This window comes from Sylvia atricapilla, chromosome 3, assembly GCF_009819655.1.
Source record: "Sylvia atricapilla isolate bSylAtr1 chromosome 3, bSylAtr1.pri, whole genome shotgun sequence".
Lineage (NCBI taxonomy): Eukaryota > Metazoa > Chordata > Aves > Passeriformes > Sylviidae > Sylvia > Sylvia atricapilla.
The window spans coordinates 80135252-80160584 of NC_089142.1; the positions used below are offsets into that span (position 1 = coordinate 80135252).

The 25333-nt window shown below is 42.0% G+C and overlaps 2 protein-coding genes across 3 annotated transcripts in view; one reads left to right on the plus strand and one right to left on the minus strand.

Annotated features, from left to right (window-relative positions):
* The window catches only part of PRKD3 (protein kinase D3), a 43413-nt gene extending 38480 nt beyond the window's left edge, over nt 1-4933 (minus strand). The window contains exons 1-2 of one of the 2 annotated variants that reach the window (XM_066315934.1): nt 4812-4933; nt 1154-2173 (exon numbers count right to left, since the gene is read on the minus strand). In XM_066315934.1, coding sequence (XP_066172031.1) covers nt 1154-1444 — 291 coding nt within the window. In that variant the 5' untranslated portion in view covers nt 1445-2173; nt 4812-4933. Of the gene's footprint in view, nt 1-1153; nt 2174-4337; nt 4442-4811 lie in introns of those variants that run through there. The other variant, XM_066315935.1, reaches the window with a different exon arrangement.
* Nucleotides 4934-11264: 6331 nt separating this feature from the next.
* On the plus strand, nt 11265-25124 carry QPCT (glutaminyl-peptide cyclotransferase). Its single transcript, XM_066315937.1, has 7 exons — nt 11265-11368; nt 15226-15372; nt 17713-17994; nt 20536-20712; nt 21547-21646; nt 22124-22240; nt 23141-25124. The coding sequence occupies exons 1-7, from the start codon at nt 11267-11269 to the stop codon at nt 23284-23286; spliced, it is 1071 nt and encodes a 356-aa protein (XP_066172034.1). The 5' UTR covers nt 11265-11266; the 3' UTR covers nt 23287-25124.
* Nucleotides 25125-25333: the final 209 nt, after the last annotated feature.

A 25333-nucleotide genomic window follows, 5' to 3' on the forward strand; every position in this document is an offset into this window, starting at 1 on the left:
AAAGAGAAGGAGCTGATATAGAAAGAAAAAGCAGTCCCTAAAATGGCTGCATAAATGTACACCTAACACAGATGGTACATGAAAAAAAAAAGTTTACTCAAATAACTCATCTCTTCAGAGAGGGACTAACATGCTGAATTATATTCTGGAAGTTATTATGAAATTGACTTGTTTGACAACTAGTTTGTAAAAATATGAAAGACACAGTAAGTTATGAGATGGGGAAAAAAAGATACACAAGCATATGCAAATAACATATAATGTGCCTATGTTTTTTCAGGCTATTAGGTGAAAAGAAATTAAATAATAAAACTAATCAATGATAAATACCACAATTATCACAACAATGAAAGACATGGAGGTAATTCCCTGACCTTGAGAGAAAATAGCAATTATTTCTTATTTAATGAAATACTGTTAACTTTATTTCAGGCTGCTTCCTGGGATCTAACTTTCCTAACCTAAAGACAAAACTTGAGTGCAAAGCCAGCATGATCAGTGTTCCTTCCTTCCTAGAGAGACAGAATTTGCAACAGGGTAGCCAAGACACAACTGAAAAATGTGCTAAGGTTCTTTTATTTCTCAGTCAACCCTCTCCTAACAGAAATTATAATGATATATAAGAGTAACACGTGTATTCAGTATACAGAAAAACAATTCTAGGACATTATTAGCTGTCTGGTGAGATCTTTAATTATTAACTCAAAACAAAAAGAACAGCTAGTATCAAGTCTGTGGCCCTGCAATATGTCTGTAGCCACAATTGTTACTGTCGCTGTGACTGGCTATATAGATCCAAGAATACTCCTCAACAGTAGTAAGCACAAGCTAGCAAAAACTTAAGTATCAGTGACAATTGCTGAAAGGAAAAAACTGTCCATATTGTGAAAAGTCATTCTTGCAGAAAATTTAGAACTACATCTTCTTTTACTAGATTTCACAGGCAAGAAAGTAAGAGGAGAGTTTACTCCTTTTGAATTAAAAGCTTCTCCCTTGAGGCTTACCCCAATTTCTTTCTGCATAATTACAAATACCTAACATCGGTATTTTTGTCACCATACCAAACTCTTGGCATATCTCAGTTGCTATAACTAAACAGCCCATCAGCAAACAACTGTTGCCATCAGCAGAACACGGTAGCATTATCCCATACCTTCTGGTAAACTATTGAGCACACGAGGTCTTTAACAGCAGAGAGGGACAGGTCCTGAGCTTCAATGGTGACAGTCTCTCGAGTGAGACCAATCTGCAGAAGGAAGGAGATGCCATGCATGGAGCCTCGGGAGTTGGTGAGGCTCTGGGTACTGAAACTGCCATTGGAGAGCCGGCTGGAGAGCCCCGACGGGGGACTTGAAGACAAAGTTGGGGTCTGTGGTGCAGCAGCATGACACGTAGGTGGGGAAAACTTCTGTAAGGATGGGGGAGAAGAGTCGTTTGCTGACATCTGACTTGCTTTACTCTGCCGAGGTCTCCCTAGTAGTCGAACTCTAAGTAAAATACGTGATCAGTTCTTGGTTTGAAATGAAAACAAGGATAATATAAGTTTCCCTTTCTTAGTTCAGTAAAATGCTCCTGACCAGTAAAACTTAAATCTCCCTTTCATTTGGTGCAAGCCAAAGAGTAAAATAATTACAGCTGCAAGTTACTTTAAATTAAAGGTTCTCTTTTCTGCAGATACAATCAGCTGATCAAAAGCAGATTGCCTGTCCTTTAGCACCACATCCAGATACAGAGGCTTACATAAAGGCCTCACAGAAACACATCAGCTCTGCTATTTTATACTTGTCCTTCATTTTTATTAAAAAACAAAAGCTGGAGAAACAGATGGAAATAGATGTTGATAATTCATTAAAAGTATCCTTGTTCACCTAATTACACAGATCATATCTTAAATGAAGACTCATCTTCATGCAGATAGCCTTTTACAATGAAAAAACGTTGAGCAACAACTGAAGTCCACGCATGTGATGAATCTATTCTTCCTTCAGAAAGTCTTCTCTGAATTCACAGGACACGGTGAAATTGAAGATCAATGAAGATATCTGATTTCATTTTTATAAAATATTTTAGCTCATGAAATGGAGGAGCAGAATGTCTGAAGACACAATCACATTAAATGTAATCTCTAGCATCACCCAGATAATCTCCAGCATTTTGAAACGTTGTACTCTGCCTGCAGGGGAAAAGATAAAGTTGTTATTTCACATGAAATGCATGAAGTTGCATACTCCACTTCTACACAGCAGGATACCAGCTCCTTTTACTCAAGTCTGTTACATTAGAAGCATTTCGAACTTGTAAATTAGACTTAACTGCTTTTCCAATGTATGACACACAAGAAAAATCAGATCTAGCACTGACCAATATGTTACCACAACTTCCAATTAACGACAGTTTAGCAGCGCAAAGCACTTAGCACTCAAGAGGAAAACAACAATAAAGGTAGAGGGAGGGAGCAGCAGAACACAGCTCTGCTCTGTACATCTATATCGAGAAGCTGGTGGGTAGGGAAGGAAATTCATTAAATTGCATAGAAATGTCAAAAAATACAAGATAAAAACTCAAACTCTATGCAGAAGCATGTACTCAGGGTATCACTTTAATACTGCTATTCAAGAAAACTAAAGAATGACTTGCACAGACTCTAACTATAAGAAGACATGCACAGCACACAATTGGGCATTGGTTGGTTCCCTTGGAAAAAAAAATCATTTAATAATATTCACACATCTGATTAAAGAAGCAAGTCTGCTACAACCTTTGAAAATAAATAATTTCATGAGCATGGGCTTGAGATACTTGTTACAAGATGCTATGCTACCTGACTCAATATTTCAAGTATTTCATGAGCAGCTGAAATGTTTGAAAAAAGTAATTTCAAGATTCCCCATGTGACTTCTTTCACAGTGAAAGTTTTCCATGGATGCAAAAGGGGTCCAAATACATATTGATATGTATTGGATATTAGATACTACATACTGCTGACAGTTTTTAAGGAGAATTGATCCATACAGGACAACAAAATCAATAACCTCACGTATTTTTTCCTCCCCTTACATAGAAAAAAAGATCTCAGAAAGTGTATTGCTTTTGCAACGAAACTTCAGAAGAGAAATGCCACATCTTGTACACAGTAGAAACTGTCCTTCCCAGAAATAAGACTGAGAATTGCTAAAACAGTCCATTTAATGCACTATTTAATACTCCTGGTATTTACCCAGGGTAATAGCTCAAAACTCCACTGTCATTGCATTCTGAAAGGTAGATAAGGAAAGACAGATACACAATTTGCAGTACTGGAAGGAAAATAAGTTCTTGGTAATGTGATAAAAATTCCTAACAGGGGCTCTGGAGGAGAGAACAAATTGAACTTCTGGATTTTCAGCACAGGTATCCAGAAACACTTGCCTTCAAATAGAGAAAACTTGCTGTACGTTTAGCAAGGACACCTGAAAATAAACTTCTGCCTTAAAGAACATGCTAAACAAGATACAGAGGAAAGTAATAAATAGAAAGAGTAAGGACAACAACAGCAACATTTAAGGATCTTTCTCAAGAAAGCAGCTTCACAGTGCCTTCAAGTTTGCCTGAAGATGACTTGTTCTTGTTTTCTACATGCTGCTTTCCTCTCCTGCACCTCTCAGAGATACCAAAGGCAGCAAATATGAAGCCTTAGGGGTGGATTTGAATTACAAAGAACAATGTCTAACTAACATAATAGAGAACAGAAAAGCCTTATGATGTGAAAGAATTAATGAGTCTGCTAGGCAAGTTTAATTTAGACAGTGAAAACACAGTATCAAAGCTCTACCTACAACTGCCTAATTAGAACGTTAATTATATCTATCAAAAGCACGATACATTTGCATTGACAAAGCCTTTTGATACTATATGTATTTGCATACAAGCCTTTGAAGAAGTTTATTTTTGTTACTCCGTAGGAAAGAATGGATCTTTCTAAGAAAGGAAAGCCATAGAAACTGCACCCTTTGAATTGAGGAGAGAGTTCTTCCGAACATCGAATCAAATAAGCGTACGCTGAAATTGATATGCAGTCTACAATTCTGCTTTTTTACTTAAGCAAAGAAAACCCCACACCTCAAAAAGCAGAGAGGAACAGGGGCTATGACGGAGTCCCCCCACCTCCTTCCCCTGCTGCCCAGCTCGCAGCCAGCGCTCGCCCAGAAGCGCCGTCCCTGCCGATCCCGCTGCCCCCAAACCGAGCGTCCCTCGGGGAGCTTCTCCAACACCTGGCCCTCAACCCGCCCTTCCGTCCCCTGCGAGGCGAGACGCGGGCGTCCAGCCCCGCTCCAGGCGGCCCCACTGGCAGTTCTTACCCCCGCAGGGGCCGTTCCCACCGGGAGGGACGGCAGCTCCCCGTCACGGACGCCGGGCGGGACCGGCGGGACGCGTCCTGCCTGCCGCGGGTCACGCAGCCCCGTCCGGGCTGGCGCTGGCGGCCGCCCGTCCCTCCCGGGTTTAAATCCCCGCTGCGCGACCCGCCCCCGCCGGCACCATCTCCGGAGATGATGTGGCCTCGGCCCGTCACCCCCACCCCGGGGCACCCAGGGCGGAGCTGCCGCTGCGGAGCTCTCCCCCCGCGGGGGCCGGCGGGCGCTCCCCCGGGGCACGGCCCGTGCCGGGCTCGGCGGCCGCTCCCGCCGCCGCGGCAGGAACTTTTGGAGTCCGCCCCCGCCCTTCCCCGGCGCGGTGGCGGCGGCGGCCCCGACCCCCGTACACACACCCACGCCCCGCGACCCCGCGGCGGCTCCCGCCCACAGCGGCGGCGCCCCCGGTCCCGCCGCGCTCACCTGCGGCCCCGCTGCCCCGGGCCGGAGCGGCCGCTCGCGCATCTCCAGCCCCGCGGCTCTCCGCACACACACCAGAGTCGCCCGGGACGGGACGGGGCTGCGCCGCGGGGCCCGCCGGGAGCTGTAGTCCCGCGACCGCGTTCCGCCGCGGGCCGCCCGGCCTGTGCGAACCACGAGCCCCGACGTGCCCCGCGCGGGCGGGGGGCTCAGCGCGCGCGGCGGCGCACGCGCAGGGCTCCCTGAAAGAGTTTCCGTTAGTTTTCCTTGGCCGTGGCGGGCGCTGCCCCGAGCCGCTACAGCGGCGCGGCACGGCCCCGGCTGCGGGGCCCTGCGCTCCGAGCTGCAGCTGCCGCCCCGCCGCCGCCCTGGCCTCGCCTCTCCAGCCGTGCCAAAGCCTGCGTCCGCGCCAGCTCGCACCCGCCGGCTGCGGTGCCAGCGCCGGCCGCGGGTTTGGGCAGCCCCCCGCCCTGCCCGCCGTACCTCGCAGGACCGCGCCTCCTTCCCCCGCTCTGCCGGGCCCGGGCAGCCACAGCCCGTGTCTCCATCCGCGCCGCTCCCGGTTCACCTTGCCGGGACGGGGGTGGCGCAGCCCCGCGGGGTTGTCCCTGGGCCGGGCAGGCCCTCCGTCGCTGCGCAGGAAATACTTGACCTAGTGTGTCACAGCATCGCGCTGGTCTTTTCCGTGGCCACGCTGACCTGCACGCTTTCAGCGTCTCCCGGTAGCCCCCACGGATGTGCGTGCAAGAAATCAGAAGTTCTCCAGGCCCTTTTCACTGTCCATCTCCTGCTGCCTTTCAGTCCCTCCTTTCTAATATTCTAATTCACACAAACCCATTTTCTGCCCCCCGTTAATGCTGCCCGTCTTGGCATCAGCAGCAAATTTCTCCAGGCAAGTTACTCAGCAGAAACAGTGAGTTGGAGTACCAAATAAAACTGGTGCAAGGCAAAACTGCCTCTGTAACCTCCTTCCAGCCCGAAAGCTCCCTGTTGAGACAACTCGTAATCTTCCTTCTTGAATTTGGATTCAATTTCTCTGTACAAGTCTTAAATAATATACACTTTAAGGAAGGAAGGAAGTTGCTGGAGTTATATACCAGACCGAAAGCACCTTGAAAAGGCAAACTGTCAAATTGAAAGGCTTCTAATCCTCCACTCAGCGAGGCGCAGATGGAGAAGCAGATTAGTGCCTTGTCATTTATAGCTCTGTTTGTAACGTACGTTTCTCATTTCCTTCATCTTGCACTCCTGAGGCCGGGCCCAAAACCCACTGAAGCTGAGGGGAGTCTTTCTGCTTTCTTCACCCTATTTTGCATCAGACCTTTACAGTGCAGCTGACAGAGAGTGTAACCAGCTCTCTGCGCTGACTGGCGCCATTTTATTTGATAAATAATTAGCCTGCAGCTTCTTGTCAAAATCTGGAAGTACTTTAAACTAAAAATGTAGCAGTTAATGGTTGATTCTGCTTTTAACTGGTTTCGAATGCCAAAAACCACCCTGGGACTTTTTAATGAAGGCTATTCCATGAATAGAGGATGTTCTTGCCAAAGCTCTGCACCAGATAGCTGAGCAATCTTAGTTTCCTTTTTCCTCTGAAGTGGGACTCCCACACGCCACCACTGTAAACACAGAGCTCGCCTCCATAAACATGATTTCTGATGCTTAGCACAACAAGGAGTCACACTCTACTGTATATAAAGTGCAGCAAGCTTCTCACGTTTTGAGTGAGAGCCCTAAAAATAGCTGTTTATGGACAACACCAGATGGATATTAGGTATTACCGCAGTCACTGGGCAATGATTATATTTCTTAGTAAAGAAGCTCAGCTTTATACCGACCAATAGGGTTGGTGCCATTTAATTTGCTGCCCTAAGCTGTAATAGCTGCTTTTTCATAAATCAGAAGATGGATTAGTTAAAATCAATTTATTACAGAACACAGGACTCGGCATCAGCCAAAATAAACCAAACTGCTGTAAGTACTTCTTTGGTGTTACTTTCTAATAAACAAATATCGCTGAAGCATCCAAACCCTGTTCTGTTTGTAAAGATCTCTGTTGTAAAGATGTGCAAAACACATCTGAAAGCAGCTCTGCATCCAGTATCTGTGTATGGAGCAGCACATCCATCCGTGCACATGCACAGCTGACTCTGTGTGATTGCAGCATCATGACAGCATTAGCTCTGGCTGCAGTGATTGGCAGGGCAAGCATTCTGGTTTATTATTTTTATGACTAGCATAATTAGTGATTTCCTGTGGATTTCATCAATGTTCCTAATTTTTTTTCTGAGCTCACATCATTCCCTCAGATGGTTAGCTTGATTTCACAGCTCAGCCTTTCCCACTGAAGCCAGCTGTGCTTTACAAATCACTCTCTCTTACATCTACAAGATACCAGAAAATGGGTAACTTCCATTGTATTTATTTGCGTTTATAAACAAAACAAAACAAAAAAAAGGTTTTCTGTACGACCAGGAGGTCTGTATTAAAAACCTGCATTTGCAACTGTTTTATAACTCTAAAAATGCATTACGTTTTTCCAGTTTGAAAATAATACCTCTCGCATTTTGATATTTCATATCTGAAAATGAATACATAATGAATTAATTTCTATTCACCAATCTAATGTTTTGAATATTTTCATATTCAAGGCAATGTCTTGGGAAAGTTTACTGGTGCATTTGCCTGAGAAATTCCATAAGCACATGCTGCCATGATTATTTTTCACTGCTTTTGACACTAATGTAGCATAGCAAAGGCCCTCATTTAGGATCTGCAAAATCTGCAACAAATGTCTGCAAAAAGAGGCAGTAATATCTCTATAAACAAAATATAGAAATGCTTTTCCTTTTTTGTTCTTTATTCTGTTCATTGTCTCTTTTCTCTCTCACTCTGTCAATTCAACCTCTCTCATAAGGGAACTGAAAAAAAAGAGTTCAGGTTTGGTTTGGATAAAATCCTGAAATGTGGGTATGTCTCTGAATTACCTCATCGTCTTGGTTTGAGCCCTTAGCTGAACTTTGTCCCAAAATCTATCTCCAACAAACCAGTGGAAAGTTTTGTATAGACTTTAAAAACATACAATCAAAATTTACCTTGATATAAACATATATTTTTGACTTTTTTTTAATTGAACAAAATACGTATTTGTATTTAAAATTATAGGTAATTGAGCTTTGGAATTCACTTCCCCCCACCCCTAGTTTAAGGAATGACCTCACAGATCCTTGCAGCTGCTAGATGGGTAGCCTCATTCATATCAAATACATTATTCTACTGCATTGGCTCCAAAATAAAGTTATATCCTAAACAAGTGTTTAGGGTAAACCTAACACATTTCACACTTTCCACTTATTAAAGCTTTGTCTGAGAAAGCAGCAGCCCATGGAAACAGTGTCTCTTTAACCTGAATCACCAAGTACAGAGTGTTTCCACAGCCTGATGAGGGCTGCTCCAAACCCCCCGGAGAAGAGTAGTGGATGAGTTAACCGGGATGAACAGCAGCAGCTCAAGCCCAAGCACAAGATGCATGCGAGCCTCCCCCAGGCACCTGCAGGCCTCTGTGCTCCTCTGTGACCATCATCCCCACCAGCCTTTCCCTCTCGGCTGGAAGAGCTGAGTCTGCAGCAGCCCAGGCTGCTGAGCACTGAAATAGACTGTATCTGCTGCCTTACTGCTGTTGGCAAATCAGCCGTGACTCAGGCTCAAAATGATAGAATTGTAGAGTGGCTTGGGTTGCAAGGGACCTTAAAGATCATCTAATTCCAGCCCCTCTGCTGTGGGCAGGGATATCTTCCACTAGACTGGGTTGCTCGGAGCCCCATCCAACCCTTTGGATTGGAAATGACCTTTTATTATGTGGATTCAAACCACAGCAAACCACACTTCCTCTGCTCTCCCCGCCACGGACCTGCCAGTGGGAAGAGCCGAGCATTAAAACTGCGTTTGTAACAGTGGAAGGTGCAGGAGTTCTCCTTCTGGAGGAAGGAGAAGCCTCCATCGACTGTCCATCGGGACTTCAGTAGATGGCACTGTCACACCAACTGTCACTTCCTGGGCACAGGAGAGGACCATGTACTGAGCATACTGTCACAGATTGCCTGTGCTTTTCTTCAAATAAACTACCCTTTTTTCCCCCCTCTCTAGATGGCATCTGATTACATCCATTTGATTTTTCAGAGTAGTAATCCAACTATTTAAAATGTATACAATAGAACAGCTGACCACTGAGCAATTTGTTGACACACGTTCTGCTAGGTGGTATGGAGCAGGACTAAACAACACATTTTTCCTTTATAAATCCCAAAAGAACCAAAATATCCTTTTTTTTTAAAGTTTGCATATTGAAAATAGTTGTGATTCTATTTTCAGCTGTGAAGCGTTCTGATTTCTGTTACATGGAATTTTTTTTTTTTTTTTTTTTTCCCCTTCAGTCTTCTTTATGGACATAGAACTTTATGGGGTGGTTATGAGAGGGGAGATCTCCAAATTTTGAAAGTAATGCCCTTAAAAAATCCTGTTTAAACTCTCTAAACATCTGGTCCAGCACTTACACTTTTATGTGCTTTTTCCCATGTAGTTGATATTAACACTGCCTTAATCTGACTTAACAGTTGCCAAATTTGCAATCTATCAAAAAATTGTAACCCTCAGAGCAACCACAATCCCTTAGGGAAAAGCAGTGTTAGCTAGTCCTGACTCACATTTTTGTCAGATTTCTCCTTTAGCTATTGTATTTATTTTCTTTTCTGTTAAATTGTATGAGAACCCTGGCACATCACTCAGAAATTCTGTCCAGCATCTGGATTGTATAGTCAACCACAGGAAATCTCATGGAGGGGCAACAGATTTTTGTTCTGTTGTGTAGTTCTGCTGGGATCACCATCATCTTGGTAGTGGGATTTAGACTAATTTCCCGTGACTTGATCTCTGGCATGCTGGGGCTTTTGTCTAAAAATCTGTCAACCATGCTGATTTTTCTTGGTGATCAAAAGATTGCCCATTTCTTCCTGTTAACCAGTGACTTGGCTGTGAATTTGGAACAATTTCCTGACAAAGCACTGTGTGGACATTCACGACTGGGAAGAAAAAAAAAAAAAAAGAGAGAGAGAGAGAGCAATTTAAATTAACTCTTTGTTTTCCTATATATGAAAAAATTGGACATAGCCACATTCTGAGTATCAGCTAGAAGATATTCTGAGTATCAGCGAGAAAGATCTTGCATCTGTAGTAGAGCTATCACCACCAGAGATGTCATCTGTATGCTGATGGCAGATCCACCAGCTTTTCTAGGAAACCTCTGAAACTGCGTCAACAATCTGCAAATCACAAATAGCTCCATTTCTCCAACATCACCCTTACTTGCAAAGCTATAATTACTAGGATGTGGCTTTCCAGTACAATGCTGACAAGCAGCAAAATGATTGCTCCAGCTGCTTCCTTCCTTCATGTCTTCTTTTTTTTTCTTTTGTTTTGAGATTAAGCCTGAACTTTAAGGAATATGTAAAACTCGGAGACTTTAAATGGAGTATCTGTGATGGAGAATATAATCAGATGTTTTCTTCAACATCCTAGAGCAAGAATGGTGATGTCAAATGACCTAAAGAAGAGATCATGAGCTCAGAAACTTGCCTCTTAGGTTTAATAATTTAAATTGGCGTACTACAAAATACCGCCTCACCATAGATTTTGCTTCATTGTTAGTTGATAATATAATTACAGAAATTAAAACGCCTAAAGAGTGGATTTTCATTTTAGCAAATGTTGATGTTCTAGGCTTTAAAAAAGATCCTAAGAAGAACTGATAAATTAATAAATTAAACCCTTTCGCAGTTCTGTAGGTCTTTGCTGTCACGCCCTTCAGGAACAGCCGCTCCGAGCTCCCCTCAGCCCCGAGCGCTGCCCCCGGCCGCTTCCTGGCAGGAGAGGCCGGGCCGCGGCGCCCTCCCTCATCCCAGCGCCCGCAGCTCCCACCGCTGCCCCAAGGCCGAGACATCACGCGGGGCCCGAGCCGCAGCCCATCCCGGAGCTGCCCCTCGGAACACAAAACCAGCTTTCAGGGGAAAGCCGCAGGCTCCGGCTTTTCCCACCGTGGGAATCACGAGTGCCTGCCCGCCCTCACGGCCGGCGGCCGGGGGAGGAGGGAGCGGGGAGGGGGCCGGGGGCGGCGGGCAGCCCCTGGCACTGCTGACGTGCTGCGGGGACGGGCTGGGCCCGGAGCGAGAGGCTGGCAGGGCTGCGGCTCCAGCAGCCAGCGCCTCTCCTGGCGCAGCCGCCTCCCTCCGTGCCTCCTCCGTGTCTCCTCCGTGCTTCCCTTCGTGCCTCCTCCGTGCCTCCCTCAGTGCCTCCCCCTGTGCCTCCTCCGTGCCTCCCTCCGTGCTTCCTCCGTGCCTCCCTCCGTGCTTCCTCCGCCGGCACAGCCCCGGCTCTCTCCTTTCCTCCCCGGCACTCGGCAGGGGATGGCGGGGGTCGCTGCCCGGCTGCTCGGGGCACTGTGCCTCGCCGCCTGCCTGCGCCCGGCGCTCGGGAGGGACGCCGGAGCGCAGTGGACCCTGGAGAAGGTGGGTCGCGTTTGCCTTTCCCAGGCTCTTCTTGCCTCTCCCCTGGTGCGGGGGGCAGTGCCTTGCCGGCGGGCAGGGGTCAGCGGCTGGCGGGGGGACAGCCTCACCCCTCCTGCCCTGCCCTCCAACGCGAATTCGGGCTGGAGTCACCCCTGGCGCGGTGCCGCGGGTGAGGGTGGGCGCCATGGCTTCCCTCTTAGCCCGAGCTCAGGTGGCTGCAGAGAACAGATCTTCTCCACGCGTTTGGCTTTGTCATCTCGCCCCGCCTGGGTCCAGGCAGCAAGAGCGATAAGCTTTGTCAAGGGCAGGTACTGGATTTAAGGGGAAGCCCCTTAAACAGGACAAGACAGATAGAAATCTGAAATTATATTCCTTATAACATTCGACTGTACTCCAACTTTCATTGTGATTATGGTGAGTCAGAGGACAGTGATTTAGTTTGAGAAGACAAATATCTCTTTCAGCAGCAATGCACGTGTATCTAGGAAAAATAAGCAGGCATGGTGCTGATAGCTGGTACAAAGTTGTTTTGAGAAGATATAATGCTCTAATATGTTGTAGACACATACTATATTGTGTCTAACTTAGAGTGGTGTGTGAACTAGTGAAAAAAGGAATCTTGAGATAAGGTTTAATTAAACAGTGGTAAGCTTTAAACCACAGATTTCTCAATGTAGGAGCTCTTAGTATTCCATTATGAAACAGCAACGTAATTTTCATCATAAAGAATTAAACCACATGAAACACAGGAGAGCATAAAACTGCAAATCACATTGGACTAAACATTTCAGGGATTTCCAAACAGAAAATATACTTCTAGTGCCCTTCCCTAAGTGTTTGTAGAAGAGCTGAAGTCAAAGTTCAGCAAAAAGCAACTGAATTCCGCTAATCCAGTGAGCCATTCTCTTCATCAATAGATCAGAGTCCAGGACAAGCTGGTAAAACGAAGCTTCCCTCACACCTTTCCCTCCACATTCCCCTTAGTCATTCCCTTTCTGCTTGATTTTATTCACTCCCCATTCAAGGAAATGTTGGCTTTTTTGTCTGTTTGTTAATGAGATACTGTGTCATTCTGTTCTATTAATTGTATCTTACAGAACATATATATGTGTGTATAGGTCACTATATAATATATGTAGCTCATGTATAGACTATGTATCTGTAACATAATACATCTGTAACTATGCATAATACATGTATGTGTACATATACAGTATATACATAGGAACATATAGGGCTAAATCTTTAGTCACACTGGTCAATGAACAGTCATGTAGCCCCAATGCTCCTTTTTTCAGCCCCCTTGAGCCCCAGCACTTCACTCTTTAGTTGGTTCCATTCTGACCAGTCAATCTCCTTTCCAGTGCTGTCAGTAGTGTTATCCAGCCACACAACCATCGCATCTGAGCTCCTCTGCCTGTGCACACACTAAGCAAGAACAACTTCCTCTTTCTCACCAAATTCTTGTCCTTCAACAACTTTTGTTCTTTCTCCCTGGAGGGATGTGTCAGCCAGAAATTCAAAGTCCTACAGATAAGCCTGGGCTACTTGTAGAACTTGAAGTTTTGCAGTTTTATATGGCTTAGTACTACAGGCTTAGTGACAACCCTGTCATGAATATATTATTCTGCCTCCCTGCTGTGGCAAAATAGGGATTGACCAACACTGTAAAGAATGAGTCACTTACAAATCTTATTTTGCTTCTCTTTTATTTCATAAGCACTTTTGGAACTCCTCTTACTTCCCAAGTTTGAAGATATCTCCATTATTAGAAGTGGAAATTGAGTCCTCTTTTCTGAAGAATGTTCATGCATTTCTACTTTAATAATGTTCCTTTGCAAAGTGCTTTGGATGACCCCAATTACCAGGCATGCTCTTCACTTGTTCAACTGCAGACAGATCTGCTGAACTTCCTTAATTAAATTGTCCTCCTACACTCTTCTGAAGTACATAGCTTTAGCTTTTCACTCTCCCCTTACAGCCTGCTCCTCCTAAACCGAACCACTCCTTGACATTTTCTCTTGTCTGTGCCTCTTCTACACTGGTCTAGGTTCTACCATATTAAACTTGTAGTATTTCAAACTGTTTTACAACTTCCATGGTACAATCTCCAAACTTTCAAAAGTCCATTTTTATATCAGATGAAATGCAATTTTTCTTAAATCTATGTCTAAACTTGCTAGCATTAAAAATATTAACTGCCCATCCTAAATTTTTGTGTCCTTAAAGTCTTAAAATTCAGCTTTAAACACTGTATTAAAATAGGCACAATGAGATTCAGTGTCTGTCTTTGTGTCACCCCTCTACTTAATTTCACTGGTAAACCTAAGTAGAATTAGAGGAAAGGTTCACACAGAGACAAACAGCTCGGAAACAAGAGAAGGGTAGAAGTAAATGTTTGCAGTGAAGTCTAGAAAATACTCATGCTCATACTTTCTTGTACAAACACAAATGAAGTAGAAAAGATGTCAAATAGTGAGGCAACCCCCATTTTTTAACAATATTAATCACCTAGGGTAATAAGATAACAGGCAATAAGATATCTGACTTTTGAGGTCAGTTTGCATTCTCGCCAGGTAATGGTTTTAGGTGTTATTTCAGACCCATGTGAAATGACACACAAGTAGAAAAGAGTGAATTATTTTTTGTTAACACATACAGTGATAGGGTTAGACTACTAATTTATGATTTATTATATTTATTTATTATGCAGGAGCAGCCTAAAAGCAAGTCAGCTGTTAAACAGTTTGAAGAAAGAAAAAGAATAAAGTAAAAAATACCATTGTCCTACAGTATAAACTATGATGTGCTCATGTTCCAGTTTCTCTCTTTTTGCTCATCTCAGAAAGGATGCCATAGACAGGGTACACTGAAGGACAGCAAGTCTGATCAGTCATGTAAAGGCAGTATTTTTCATTAGAAGAAAAACAGGAGTAGGGGGAAGGCCCTGTGATATAAATGAGGAATGGATATGATAGTGCCTGAAACAGGAATCTATAAAAACAGTAGTGGCACAGGAAGTTTCTAAGACAATTGCTAGAGATTGGATAGGTTCAAACCTGCTGTATAAAGGGGTATTTGAGATGTCCTTGGGAATCCCACCTGGCATTCAGCTTCCACTCCAGAGGAGTGCACATCAAAGATGTGCATTTGCCAGCTACATAAGGATGTCTCAAGCACTCTGGGTCACCTGATACAGCCCCAGAGGCCTGTGCTTGGGCAGCAGAAAGGAAGTCACTCGGGAGGTAGGTCACATACTGGTGGCTGTCACAGGAGACTGGCTGTCGGTTCTGAGGTTAACCCATGGGTCACCAAGATGACAAATGCCCCAAACGAGCCACAGCATTCTGTGCACACTCATTCTGCCACTGTGGCCAGAGGCCACACAATGACACAGCTCACTCCCTCTGGGAGTGAGTTACCTTAGGCATTTCTTTGTGGTACTGCATCTTATAACAGAGACACATTTAGCATAAAGCTAAATATTATTGCTACTAGAAACAAAGCTTCTGATGTTTGTCTCAATAGAAACCTCAGTTGAAGGTGGCATGGTTGCAGACATGACATGTAGAATTAAGGTACTAGGAAACAGAGGACCTATTCATAGGCTGAGGTTTTACAGCTAGCAGGTAGGTAAAACTTTCTGCCATATTTTTAATACTAGCATATTTTGCATGTAAATGGAAGATAGAAAAGCCAGTCATTCCTCAATGAAAAGGGTTTCTTTTTAATTACTTTTTGCTGCGAGTAAATCGAAGTAGCAAAATATACCCCTTTTATTGTAATTCTGAAGAAAACTATGGTTAAAAATGTCTAGTAATAGTTATAGTGGTTCTTCTTCTCTCTGCCTTCTACAGTACTCTCATCAACCAAGAATTTTAGGTTCTGATGCTATTCAAAAAGTTGTGGCCAACACAGACATTTCTGAAATGTGGGAGAATGATTTGCGCCCTATCCTGATAGAAAGGTACCCGGGATCAGAAGGAAGTTACATTGTGCGACAGGTAAGACAACACTTCCTGACAACCTCTAAGAACATCTTCATTATTTATTATTATTATTATTATTATTATTATTATTATTATTATTATTAATAATATTCTGGTAACACCTTTGGTGACCCCCACCAAAGAGACAGTCCCAGTAAAGTGACAGTCACATTCCTTTCATTCACTAGGATGAACTCTATCATTGTTCAAGTCTAGACCGCATAGTGCCTACATGACACAGCTTGCACATTAGCTGACACTGTTTCCCAGGGCTGCATAGCATGACGAAAAAGAAGCCTTTTTTTAAAGAATCGTACTTTAAATTAAAAGTTTGCTCAAGGTTTGGTACCCAAAGTACAACACAATGGTTGTCCTTTCCCTCAGATGAGCAGGTTTTTGGTCACTGGTTCAAACCCGAGATCATGCATGGCATGAAATAAATGACACCCCTGCCACTTTTTCTGGAGAATCCACTATGGAGTGTTGCTTCAGATGGGTGTATCCACACAAAAGGGATCACAGAAGGGCCCAAAGGGGCAGGCAGATGAAATGGTCAGCACAACAAAGTGCAGCCCTGGTCCACGAACCACACCAGCTCTGCTGGCCCAAACACAGCAGTGTCCTAGTCCTGGGCTAACAAACCAGGCTGCAGCTGGCCCCAAGGCAGTAAAGACTGCAGCACATTGTCTTTGAGCCACAAGAAATTACCACACAACCAGGTTGCTGCCCTGTCAGGCCTCTGCTCTGCACTCACAGTGTGGCCATCTTCAGGACAGTGTCCATGCTGGCTCTGGATCACATTAGCCAAGCAGGAGATGGACAATGGTACAGCTGAGTTTACTAAAGACATTCATGTCATCTCACTAGCCTTCAGCTACCCTTCAGGCACTGGCTCAACAGCTCTAAGACAGTCCCAACTACAACAAATTTATTTGCCACACTGCAACTGGTAGATTGGGAAAATGCAGCCTTTTTATGCATTGTGTGTGTGTGCATGTCTCTGTAGATTTAGTTTTGTGGTTTCTTTAGCGATACTCTGGAAGGCAGCCAAATGAAAGGGGGAAAAGGAAGAAAAAACAAAAAAAACCAGCTGAGCCTAAGCTAGAAAACCACCGATCACGTTCAAAATAGGATCATCCTGTTACAAGGTAACAGCATGTATTAAAAAGAAGAGTCCTCTATTATCAAGACACAATAATGGAGTTGGAAATGGTTGACACTTCTTTGTTGAGACACAAAAAGCATCAGACTCCTTTAAGGGGAAAGGCTACTAGGAGCTCCATCCAAGCTTATACTCTCCTTGATCCTTAACAGACATCCTTTACTCTGCTTACTGATAGCTGATAGACCACACAGTGTTGTAAAAGCTTTCAGAGGGTGACCACAAACAAAATGGAAGTTTGTTCTAGCACTAAAATCTGTGGCAATATTCCTACTGAATACTGACTTCCCTAAGAACAGAATAAGTCTTCAAAATCTATTTTCCCCTCAGAGGCTTTTCCTAATGTTTACTTAAAGAGAGAGGAATCTGCCTTGAAGAAGCTCTCTAGGGACCCATAAAAATAAATTGCTCAACAGAGAAACAGAGATGTCTCTCTAATATGAGTTAGCCAGAACCCTGGTTGAAGTATAGCCAGGGTTGTTAGAGGTATTGTCTTCAGGCAGGAAGATAGGTAAAATTAATGTCTATAGATTGTCTAATTCTTACCTTTACATGAGCTACACTTACAGAATTTCACTTTTAAAACACTGTTCTGAAATGTTTCATTCTTTCTTTAATTTAAAGGAATCTATCTGTTATGGCCTTGTAAACAATTTATGTCCCTTGAAAGGTAGATTTCTCACAGAAGCTTAAAAGCCCAACCAACTCACACCAAACAACCAACCCAAAGAGCTTTTTTTTTTTCCCCTTATACTGTTTGGGCATCTCTGTGTGGTAATTGTCTAAACAGCCACAACAAAGTCTCTGCAGCCAATTCTGACTTTTAATTTAAGGGCACATCTGAGTTAAGCTTTGAAGATGTTAACATTATTCTGCTCTGAAGATGTTAACATTAATCTGCACCAGAAAAACACAGTGGCCTGAAAGCCTCATCAAGATCTTAATATGCTATAATAATTGGCAATAATTCAAAACACCTTCACACTCTAAAGAGAAGGGCGAAAAGGAAGAAATGAAAAGCACATGAGGCAGCAAAAGGCTCAGGTAGCAAAGTTACAGTGGTATGGCATTTTTTGCAATAAAGTTTAAAACACCTTGAACTTAAGTTTAGGAGCCACTATTAATTAGCTAATGACAATTGGTCTGCAACATCTTTCTGAAGCAAGAAATCTGATTGATTTTTATAATTGCAGCACATCAAGCACCGTCTTCAAATCTTAAAGGCTGGTTGGGAAATCGAAGAAGATACATTTCAGAGCTACACACCATATGGCTATAAAACATTCACAAATATTATTGGCACTCTTGACCCCTCTGCAAAACGCCATCTCGTACTTGCTTGCCACTACGACTCCAAGTTCTTTGGACGGCACTGGCAGGACAGAGTGTTTGTGGGAGCAACTGATTCAGCTGTGCCTTGTGCTATGATGCTGGAGCTGGCACGTGCCCTGGATAACAAGCTTCAGTTAATCAAGGTAGGGGTTTTTTGTTTCATTTTCATTTGCCTTTCCAACAGCAACAGGCCTCAGGGCATTTCCACATTCTTTTCCATAGCCTGCATGCTGGGTTCTCTGATTGCTATGCTTATAATAAATCTCCCATTGACTCCAAGAACAAACAGAGATCAGTATCTACTACTTTAAAGTACTTTATTACATTAAAATTTCTTATAAAAAGGGTGGCTATCTAGAAGTTATCTATATAAACATACACTATATAAAAGTAACAAATTATACATGAATAATAGATGTTTCATTGATTTGGAAAGATATAATGCTGCTTTCTATCTAAAAAGCACAGAACCTGACTCAGAAGTTCCCATCATCCAGTAACATCTAGTGTCATTGAAGAGTTTTGTTGCATTCTGAATCTTGCAGAAATCTCTCAGTTGTATTCTGCTTTGGGACACTGATGACCTAGTTGTTGTGCAGAAGAGTCACACTCAGGTTCCCCCTATCCCACAAGGATTTCAAGTTTTTTTTTTTTTTTCTTCTTATTTGTTTTTTTTACAAATGTAAATAGTTTATTTATGAAGGGAGTAAAATGTTATCAGTCTGTGTTACCTATGCTGTGAAAATCTGCTTCAAAGGTCTGCAATTGCTAGGCACAAAAATCTGTTGAGCCTACAAACTTGTAAAGCTGGTAGCATCACAAATTTGTAGGATTATGGATTCACGAGTGCCATCTACTGGTTCAGTATTGACTATTTACAGAAAAATAATTCTCATATGTTTACAGAGCTTTCACAGGAAAAGGTCTCTCAGATGTGAGAGACACTCTACCAAGTATCAGGAGTACACTCAGCTCAGGTATTAGGATTACCTGTAGACAGTAGTTTCCAGGAACAGATTTGGTGCCTTCTGATATGTGAATATTTAAGAAGGAGAAGATTAAGAATATGCCAATATTTTTAATCACAAAGCAGAACACTCCTGTAATACATAGGCTTTCATTCAGAAGCTTCATTTATAATAAATCTGCCTGGTGATTACTTATGAAACAAGCTGCACAGTGATGTTAAAGATTGCCATTTTTAACTATGAATACACTATTTTACAATGAAAATTGTTTTTTATCCTTTACGATGACAGCATTTGACAAAAGGGCAGCTACTTACTTGGCACAGGCCACCACTTGTGCCTGTGTTAACAGTCTGTTAACAAAATATACTTTGGGATCCATCTCCTTAATACATTAGCTATGATGTTTTTGCTCTGCTTATGGTAGCACAAGACCTTGCTATGTATTCAGCACATCTATTTATACTTTGACTTGAAGCTGAGATTTTTATCTTGATGTTTCTCTAGTTTTATAGAGTAAGTTTAACATTAATGGGCAAAAATACATCTCTCTAAATTATTAAAATGTGCTAAGCAGTAATAATAATAATAACACAAGTGCTACTTTATAAAACTCAGATAGCACTGATGTTTCCTCCAGAATGTAATGCAAAATGACTGCTGCCCAGAGTTCTGTCATGTGCAAAGGACAAAGGGCAGCAAACTATTGGCATTAGAGAAACCAATATTCCGCTGGGAGCACAATCAATACCACCTTGCCTGTGTGAGCAACATTCTCTAGAAGCTTTTCACTACTGTTTATATTGCATCAGCTCCAGCCATTTGGGAATTGTAGCCCATACAGGACATGACTGCTGCCAGTGACCCCACCTTTTTAACCACATCATGCAATTTTACTTGAAGTAGTGTTAATTCATTGAGGGGTTAAAATATTTATAGCAACTGTCAAGACCACAGTTCCCAAAACTGTTCATTTAGTGGAACCAGACTGGGATTTGCTGTGCTGTGGATTATCAGGAAATTCTGGCAGTTCAGACAAGGCTTCAGATAGTAGACTCTCTCTGCCTTGGGAAGAAATGTCATATAAATATCTTTTTTGTGACATTAAATGCATTTATCATATATATTCTTAGGTTTTAGTGCTGTTATATTTTTGGTTGTTGAAAGGGAAAGACATATCTGACATACCTACTCTCTTTGCTTTGGTTTTGCATAAAGTTGCCTCAGTGATTGCAAATTCCCCTGAATGAAAAGAAGGAGCTCAAAGAGCCATCAACTTGTCAAACACATAATTCACCTCCACTGATGCACAGCTGTAGCAATTATATTAATCCTTGTGATGCAATCAAATAATAATATTAGCACTCCCATCAGGTGTTGTTACTGACACGTCTCCATTATTTAGATAATGTTGCTGCAACCTGGTTTTGCAGGTCTCAACACTCAGCCCTTGTCTGAAGTCTAAAGTCAGAAATGAAACTTTTATCCAGAACCAAACTTATATGAGACCGGAGAATGTGTCACTGTGTTAGATAAATAACAATTATCCTGACTCATCACTACCACCATTACACCATAAGAACAGCCAAAGGAAGGTTTGCATAGGGAACCTTGAAAATACACCCTCATTTGTGTTACTTATATGACTACAGTATTTGCCCTTTATTTAATGTTCTGGCCAGAATCAGTTATTTTACTCTTAACTTCCTCCAACAGGCAAGCTCAACGCCAAGACCAGACCTTTCACTTCAGCTCATTTTTTTTGATGGTGAGGAAGCCTTTGTTCGGTGGTCCCGTTCCGATTCCCTCTATGGATCAAAACACTTGGCTCAGAAAATGGTATCGACTCCGCACCCACCTGGTTCAACGACCACAAACCAGCTGCAGGGCATAGTAAGTGGCTTTCATATCCTTAATGAACAATAGTAAATGGCATTTTTACAAATATTGGATTAGTAGGTAACTGGCCTAATTACCATGAAACCACGACCCCACTAAAGTTAAAGGAAGAAGCAGGCTTCTGGAAACATTATGAAATATGATAAGAGAACTGACAAAAACTTTTCAGGTGATTATTCCTGCAGCATGCCAGTACAAGGAGGACCCATAGAAATATCAAAAAATGCAATTTATTAAAATATAAACTAGGATACCCACCTTCTTCAGGAAAAGATAATTCAAAGTGACAAGGAAAGAGCACAAATAGTATTGGCCTATGAACAATTCTCCCCTAGCTCAGTACTAAGCTACAGCAACCTGAATTTTCCTTTGATTCCTACTGATGTTCTGGTTGTCTGTTCCCTTCTACTTTCCCTGTTTACTGCTGAGGCACTTCTGTTCTGTCACTGCTTCTTGTGACTCATAAAATGTCTTTCCCTTGACAGACTTTGTTGTTCTCAAGGGAAGAAGCAATTTCCTCTTCTTTCTCCCCACCTACCGTCGTTTTTCTTTTAAAGGGATATAACGCACAAATTGCACACTGAGCTATGCAGCCTGCTTCAGCTTGAGGAACAGAGGAATCTTTTCCCTCCTTGGAAAGAGCAAAATGTATCAGATTGGAATCAGGTTCAGCCAGTGAACTCTTCTCAGGCACCACAGTAGAAAAGTCAGATCTTTGGCCAAGGCTAGCAAAGACCTGCTCATTACCTATACAGGAAACCAAGAGTTTCATTGCTGCTGCTGCTGCGGTAGGAAAGCATTCTGTACTAAAGAATCTTCCTTCTCTAGGACCTGTTTGTACTGCTGGATTTAATTGGTGCACCAAACCCAGTCTTTCCCAATTATTTTCCAAACACTCTTCGATGGTTTCAGAGGCTTCAAGCAATTGGTAAGCAGAAGGATATGGGCTTTGAATGAATTTCAAAACCTAGTGAGTAGTTTCTGAATAAATTAAGCCCTGTAAATCAGATTTTTAGATTAATTTTCTGGTTTACAGTAATAATCTTTGATAATGTAAATGTGAAATTGTAAACCTATATGAAGATTTTGATACTTAGTTAATAAAACAACTGAAGGAAGACTCTCAGACATTTGGAAGCAACAAAGCAGATTCTATTCCTGATTGTCACTCTGTGACACTTGGCAACTGCTTCACTTCCATGTTTTAGTTCTCACTTCTGTAAAATGATGGTAATAGCACCAATCCTGAGGTCTTCCAAGTATTAAACAAATGCAAAAGACAGTCACCACTGCCTTTTTCTTCTCTGATAGAAAAAGTTTCCATGTGAGAGGAAAAATAGTTCAAATGTGCTAACACACCTCACTGTCCAAAAATTGTAATAATCACTTTCATTGTGCATTACAGAGCAAAAGCTACACAACATGAATCTGCTGAAGAATCACCCTGTTGAAAGTCAGTATTTCAAGAGTACTTTACATCGAGGCTTGGTTGAGGATGATCACGTTCCATTTTTACTAAGAGGTACCAGAAATTCTTATATTTTGAAGTATATGTTCAGTAAGAAATTTAGTAAATGAGCAAGTGTATATGAGCTCCTGTTTTTCAAGCTTATTTGCCCCAACCTGAGGCTTCTGAATCTAACTTTAGAGATTTGATGTAACACCTAATGAAAAAAATGGATTTCTTAGTGCTATGCAGCTGAAAAATCAGAGAAAAAGCAGTAAAACAGGAAAGAGGCTGAGAAAAAAAAAATGCTCCTCCCCAAAAGCAATCAGGAAGCAGAAGACTGATTTAGTTCCTCTTTTACCTAAAAGTTGCAGTACATACAGGTGGCTTGATGTATATATATATACACACATAGATATGCAGTGATACAGTCCTTTCAAGTGGAAGTTCCTTTATCTGAGGGCAACACTGTCTCTATTTTAGAGTAAAAATAAGACACCCCATTTTACCATTTATGTAGAGAACTAAAAAACATGGTAACCAGTTTTCAGTTTGAGGAGCTGCAGTGATTTCTGTGTCCTTCTGTAGCTCCTGAACAATGCAAAGGATCGCAAAAAAAAAAAAAAAACAACCCCACAAAAACCAACCAACCAACCAAAAAAAAAAAAAAAAAAAAAAACACCAAAAAACAACCCCCCCTTCCCCCCAAAAAAACCCCAACGACAAGGTGCTACAGATTACCTAAAAAGAAAAAATATGAAAAAGTATTCAAAGGAAAGGAAGGTGGCAGCTTTACACAACACACTCTTTAATGATGGGATGCAGTCACAAGCATCAAAACAAGACAAGATAAAAGGAAGCTGCAGTGACACACCCTATAAAGCAAGCTTATTGAATAGTTACCTGCCTGTTGCTAAGTAGTGAAGTATCACTCGGTTTAACAGAATTCTCCAAATTTCACTTTCCTCTTTATAGGGGTTCCAGTTGTGCACCTGATTCCATCCCCTTTTCCTGCAGTATGGCACACCATGAACGACACAGAAGAAAACCTTGACAAAGCCACTATTGACAATCTCAACAAAATCCTGCAAGTGTTTGTGCTGGAATATCTCAACCTGTGACAGACAAAACATCAACAAATTGTACTCCATTCACACTACACTTTGCCCACCTTGACACTTGCTATTCAATTGCATTGGAGAGAATCAAGGTGAAGAAGAATATGATAGTTTTTGCTAGACTGGTTATCGATTGAGCTGTTCCTGGCCCATTGGTCCATTAGCCAAATAAGATACCATTAAATAAGAGCTAGTTCAGCCTGGAAAGAATTTGATCTTTTCATGCTTTATCTCTGAATAAAAAAAACTCCAGAATTTTTCCAGATTGTTTTCACTGGATTTTGTCACGCATTATGATCCCAGGAGGGAATGGCTCATGACTTAATTGTATGATACAGTTTTTACAAGGTGTGACCAACTTTTGCACTGTTCAGCTATGGAAATTTATGCCATCTTATCAAAAGAGGCAAAAATCACACCACAGCAGCCTTATACTTTAGGCTGAACTAAAACACCTCAACTGATACAAGTTACTAGAATTCCTGACACACAGATGTGATTTTTAATCCTCTCTGGTCCCACTCTTCCTTCCCCTACAAAGGTGGCTGCAGGGGTTTTTCTCTGCAGATAGCTGGCCACAAGAAAAACAGAGCAATAACCCAAATTCAGTTTTGGCCCTATGATTTGTTGGATACTTTTTGATGGAGAAGGGTGGCGGGGAGGGTGATGCTAACAGGAAGGGATGTGAGGGTGTTCCTGTGCACTGACTGCAACACAGGAGATACAAACAAAAGATGAGGTGGTGTGTGGGAGCAATGACCCAGTACACACCATTCAGTCACGTGAGAATTGTTTGTGATTTGACCCAAAAAAACCCTCCAAAACACCGCCTACCTGTTGTTTTTAATACAGACTACAACAAAAATAATCATACAAGGAAAGTGATCACTTTAGAAACTATTGTTTATCTAGATACAACTTTCAAGGCAAAGTGCTATCAAAAATAAAATGTCATTAAAAGAAAGCAAGACAACAGTTTAGGCACCAGAAAGATACCAATTTAACCCTGTGCTTTTACATTCCTTACTGGAATTATTCAGTAGGTTTAGTGTAACACTGGCAAAAAGAAAGCCTGGAATGAGATCAATGAAAATCAGAAGAATAATATTCAAAAGCTAGAGGCAGAATTATGGTTTCCACTGGTGAGAGAAGGATGAGAACATTTAAAAAAATTTATTTAAAAAATAAAAATATCAAGCTGATAGAAGATGAACTGAAGAGAAAAAAAAGTCAGTATTTTACTGCTCCAGATTTCTTCCCTACAAAGTTCTACCCTGAGCAAAGAGATTTAAAAAGGAGGTAAGCAATGGAGTTGTAGGCTTGTCAGACTTGGCCTGTATTTCACCATTTTCCTAAAGCAAACATTTTGGAGCCTAAGACAATGCTTACATCCATATTATAAAGTTGTTACAGAAATAGGCATTTACAGCAATGAAAATTTGTAAAACTTCACTATTACAGGACAGCCTGAAAATTAAATTTAATTAGATTTTGGTAGTTCAAGATGAAATAAAAGCATTTTGTGTTTTCTCACTTTAACATTGGTGAGAAACGTTTGTCTTACCTGCAACTTCTGAAACAGAATACTATGAAAATTCTAAAATATTAAGACAGATGTCTTTGTTTATATCTATGTATATCTATGTAAATATAATCAAAATTTCTTGAACTCTTTGCAATCATATTCTCTTCTACTTCAGCCCCCATGAGAAAATAGTCTAAAAACTACATTAAATCTTCTGAAGTTTGAATACTTTGACCAGTGTAAGGCACCTTTCACACCCTCCTAAGTGGTGAAGAAAGGTAACAGAATGGTTAAATATAGAAATATTAAACATGAATTTGTGTGGCTGATTTGTTTTGGTGAACTCTTGTGGTACTTCATATTTTGCTGGACCTCTGAAAAATGCAGTACACATTTGCAGTGTGGACTGCTACTCTGCCTCTTAAAGTTAACTTAAAATGCACTTAATTGTGAAATGTTGGATCAGAGGGTTGTTATAACTGGGAAAAGCCTGGCGTTTTTGAAATCTCTTTTAAGACTTACTTG

Bases quoted from the DNA above. Each gene is read 5' to 3' on its own strand.
- QPCT (XM_066315937.1), top strand. From the start codon at position 11,267: ATGGCGGGGGTCGCTGCCCGGCTGCTCGGGGCACTGTGCCTCGCCGCC. The intron at 17,995-20,535 runs GTAGGGGTTTTT...TTCCTCCAACAG, and splicing joins ACAAGCTTCAGTTAATCAAG to GCAAGCTCAACGCCAAGACC. The intron at 21,647-22,123 runs GTAAGCAGAAGG...TGTGCATTACAG, and splicing joins TCAGAGGCTTCAAGCAATTG to AGCAAAAGCTACACAACATG.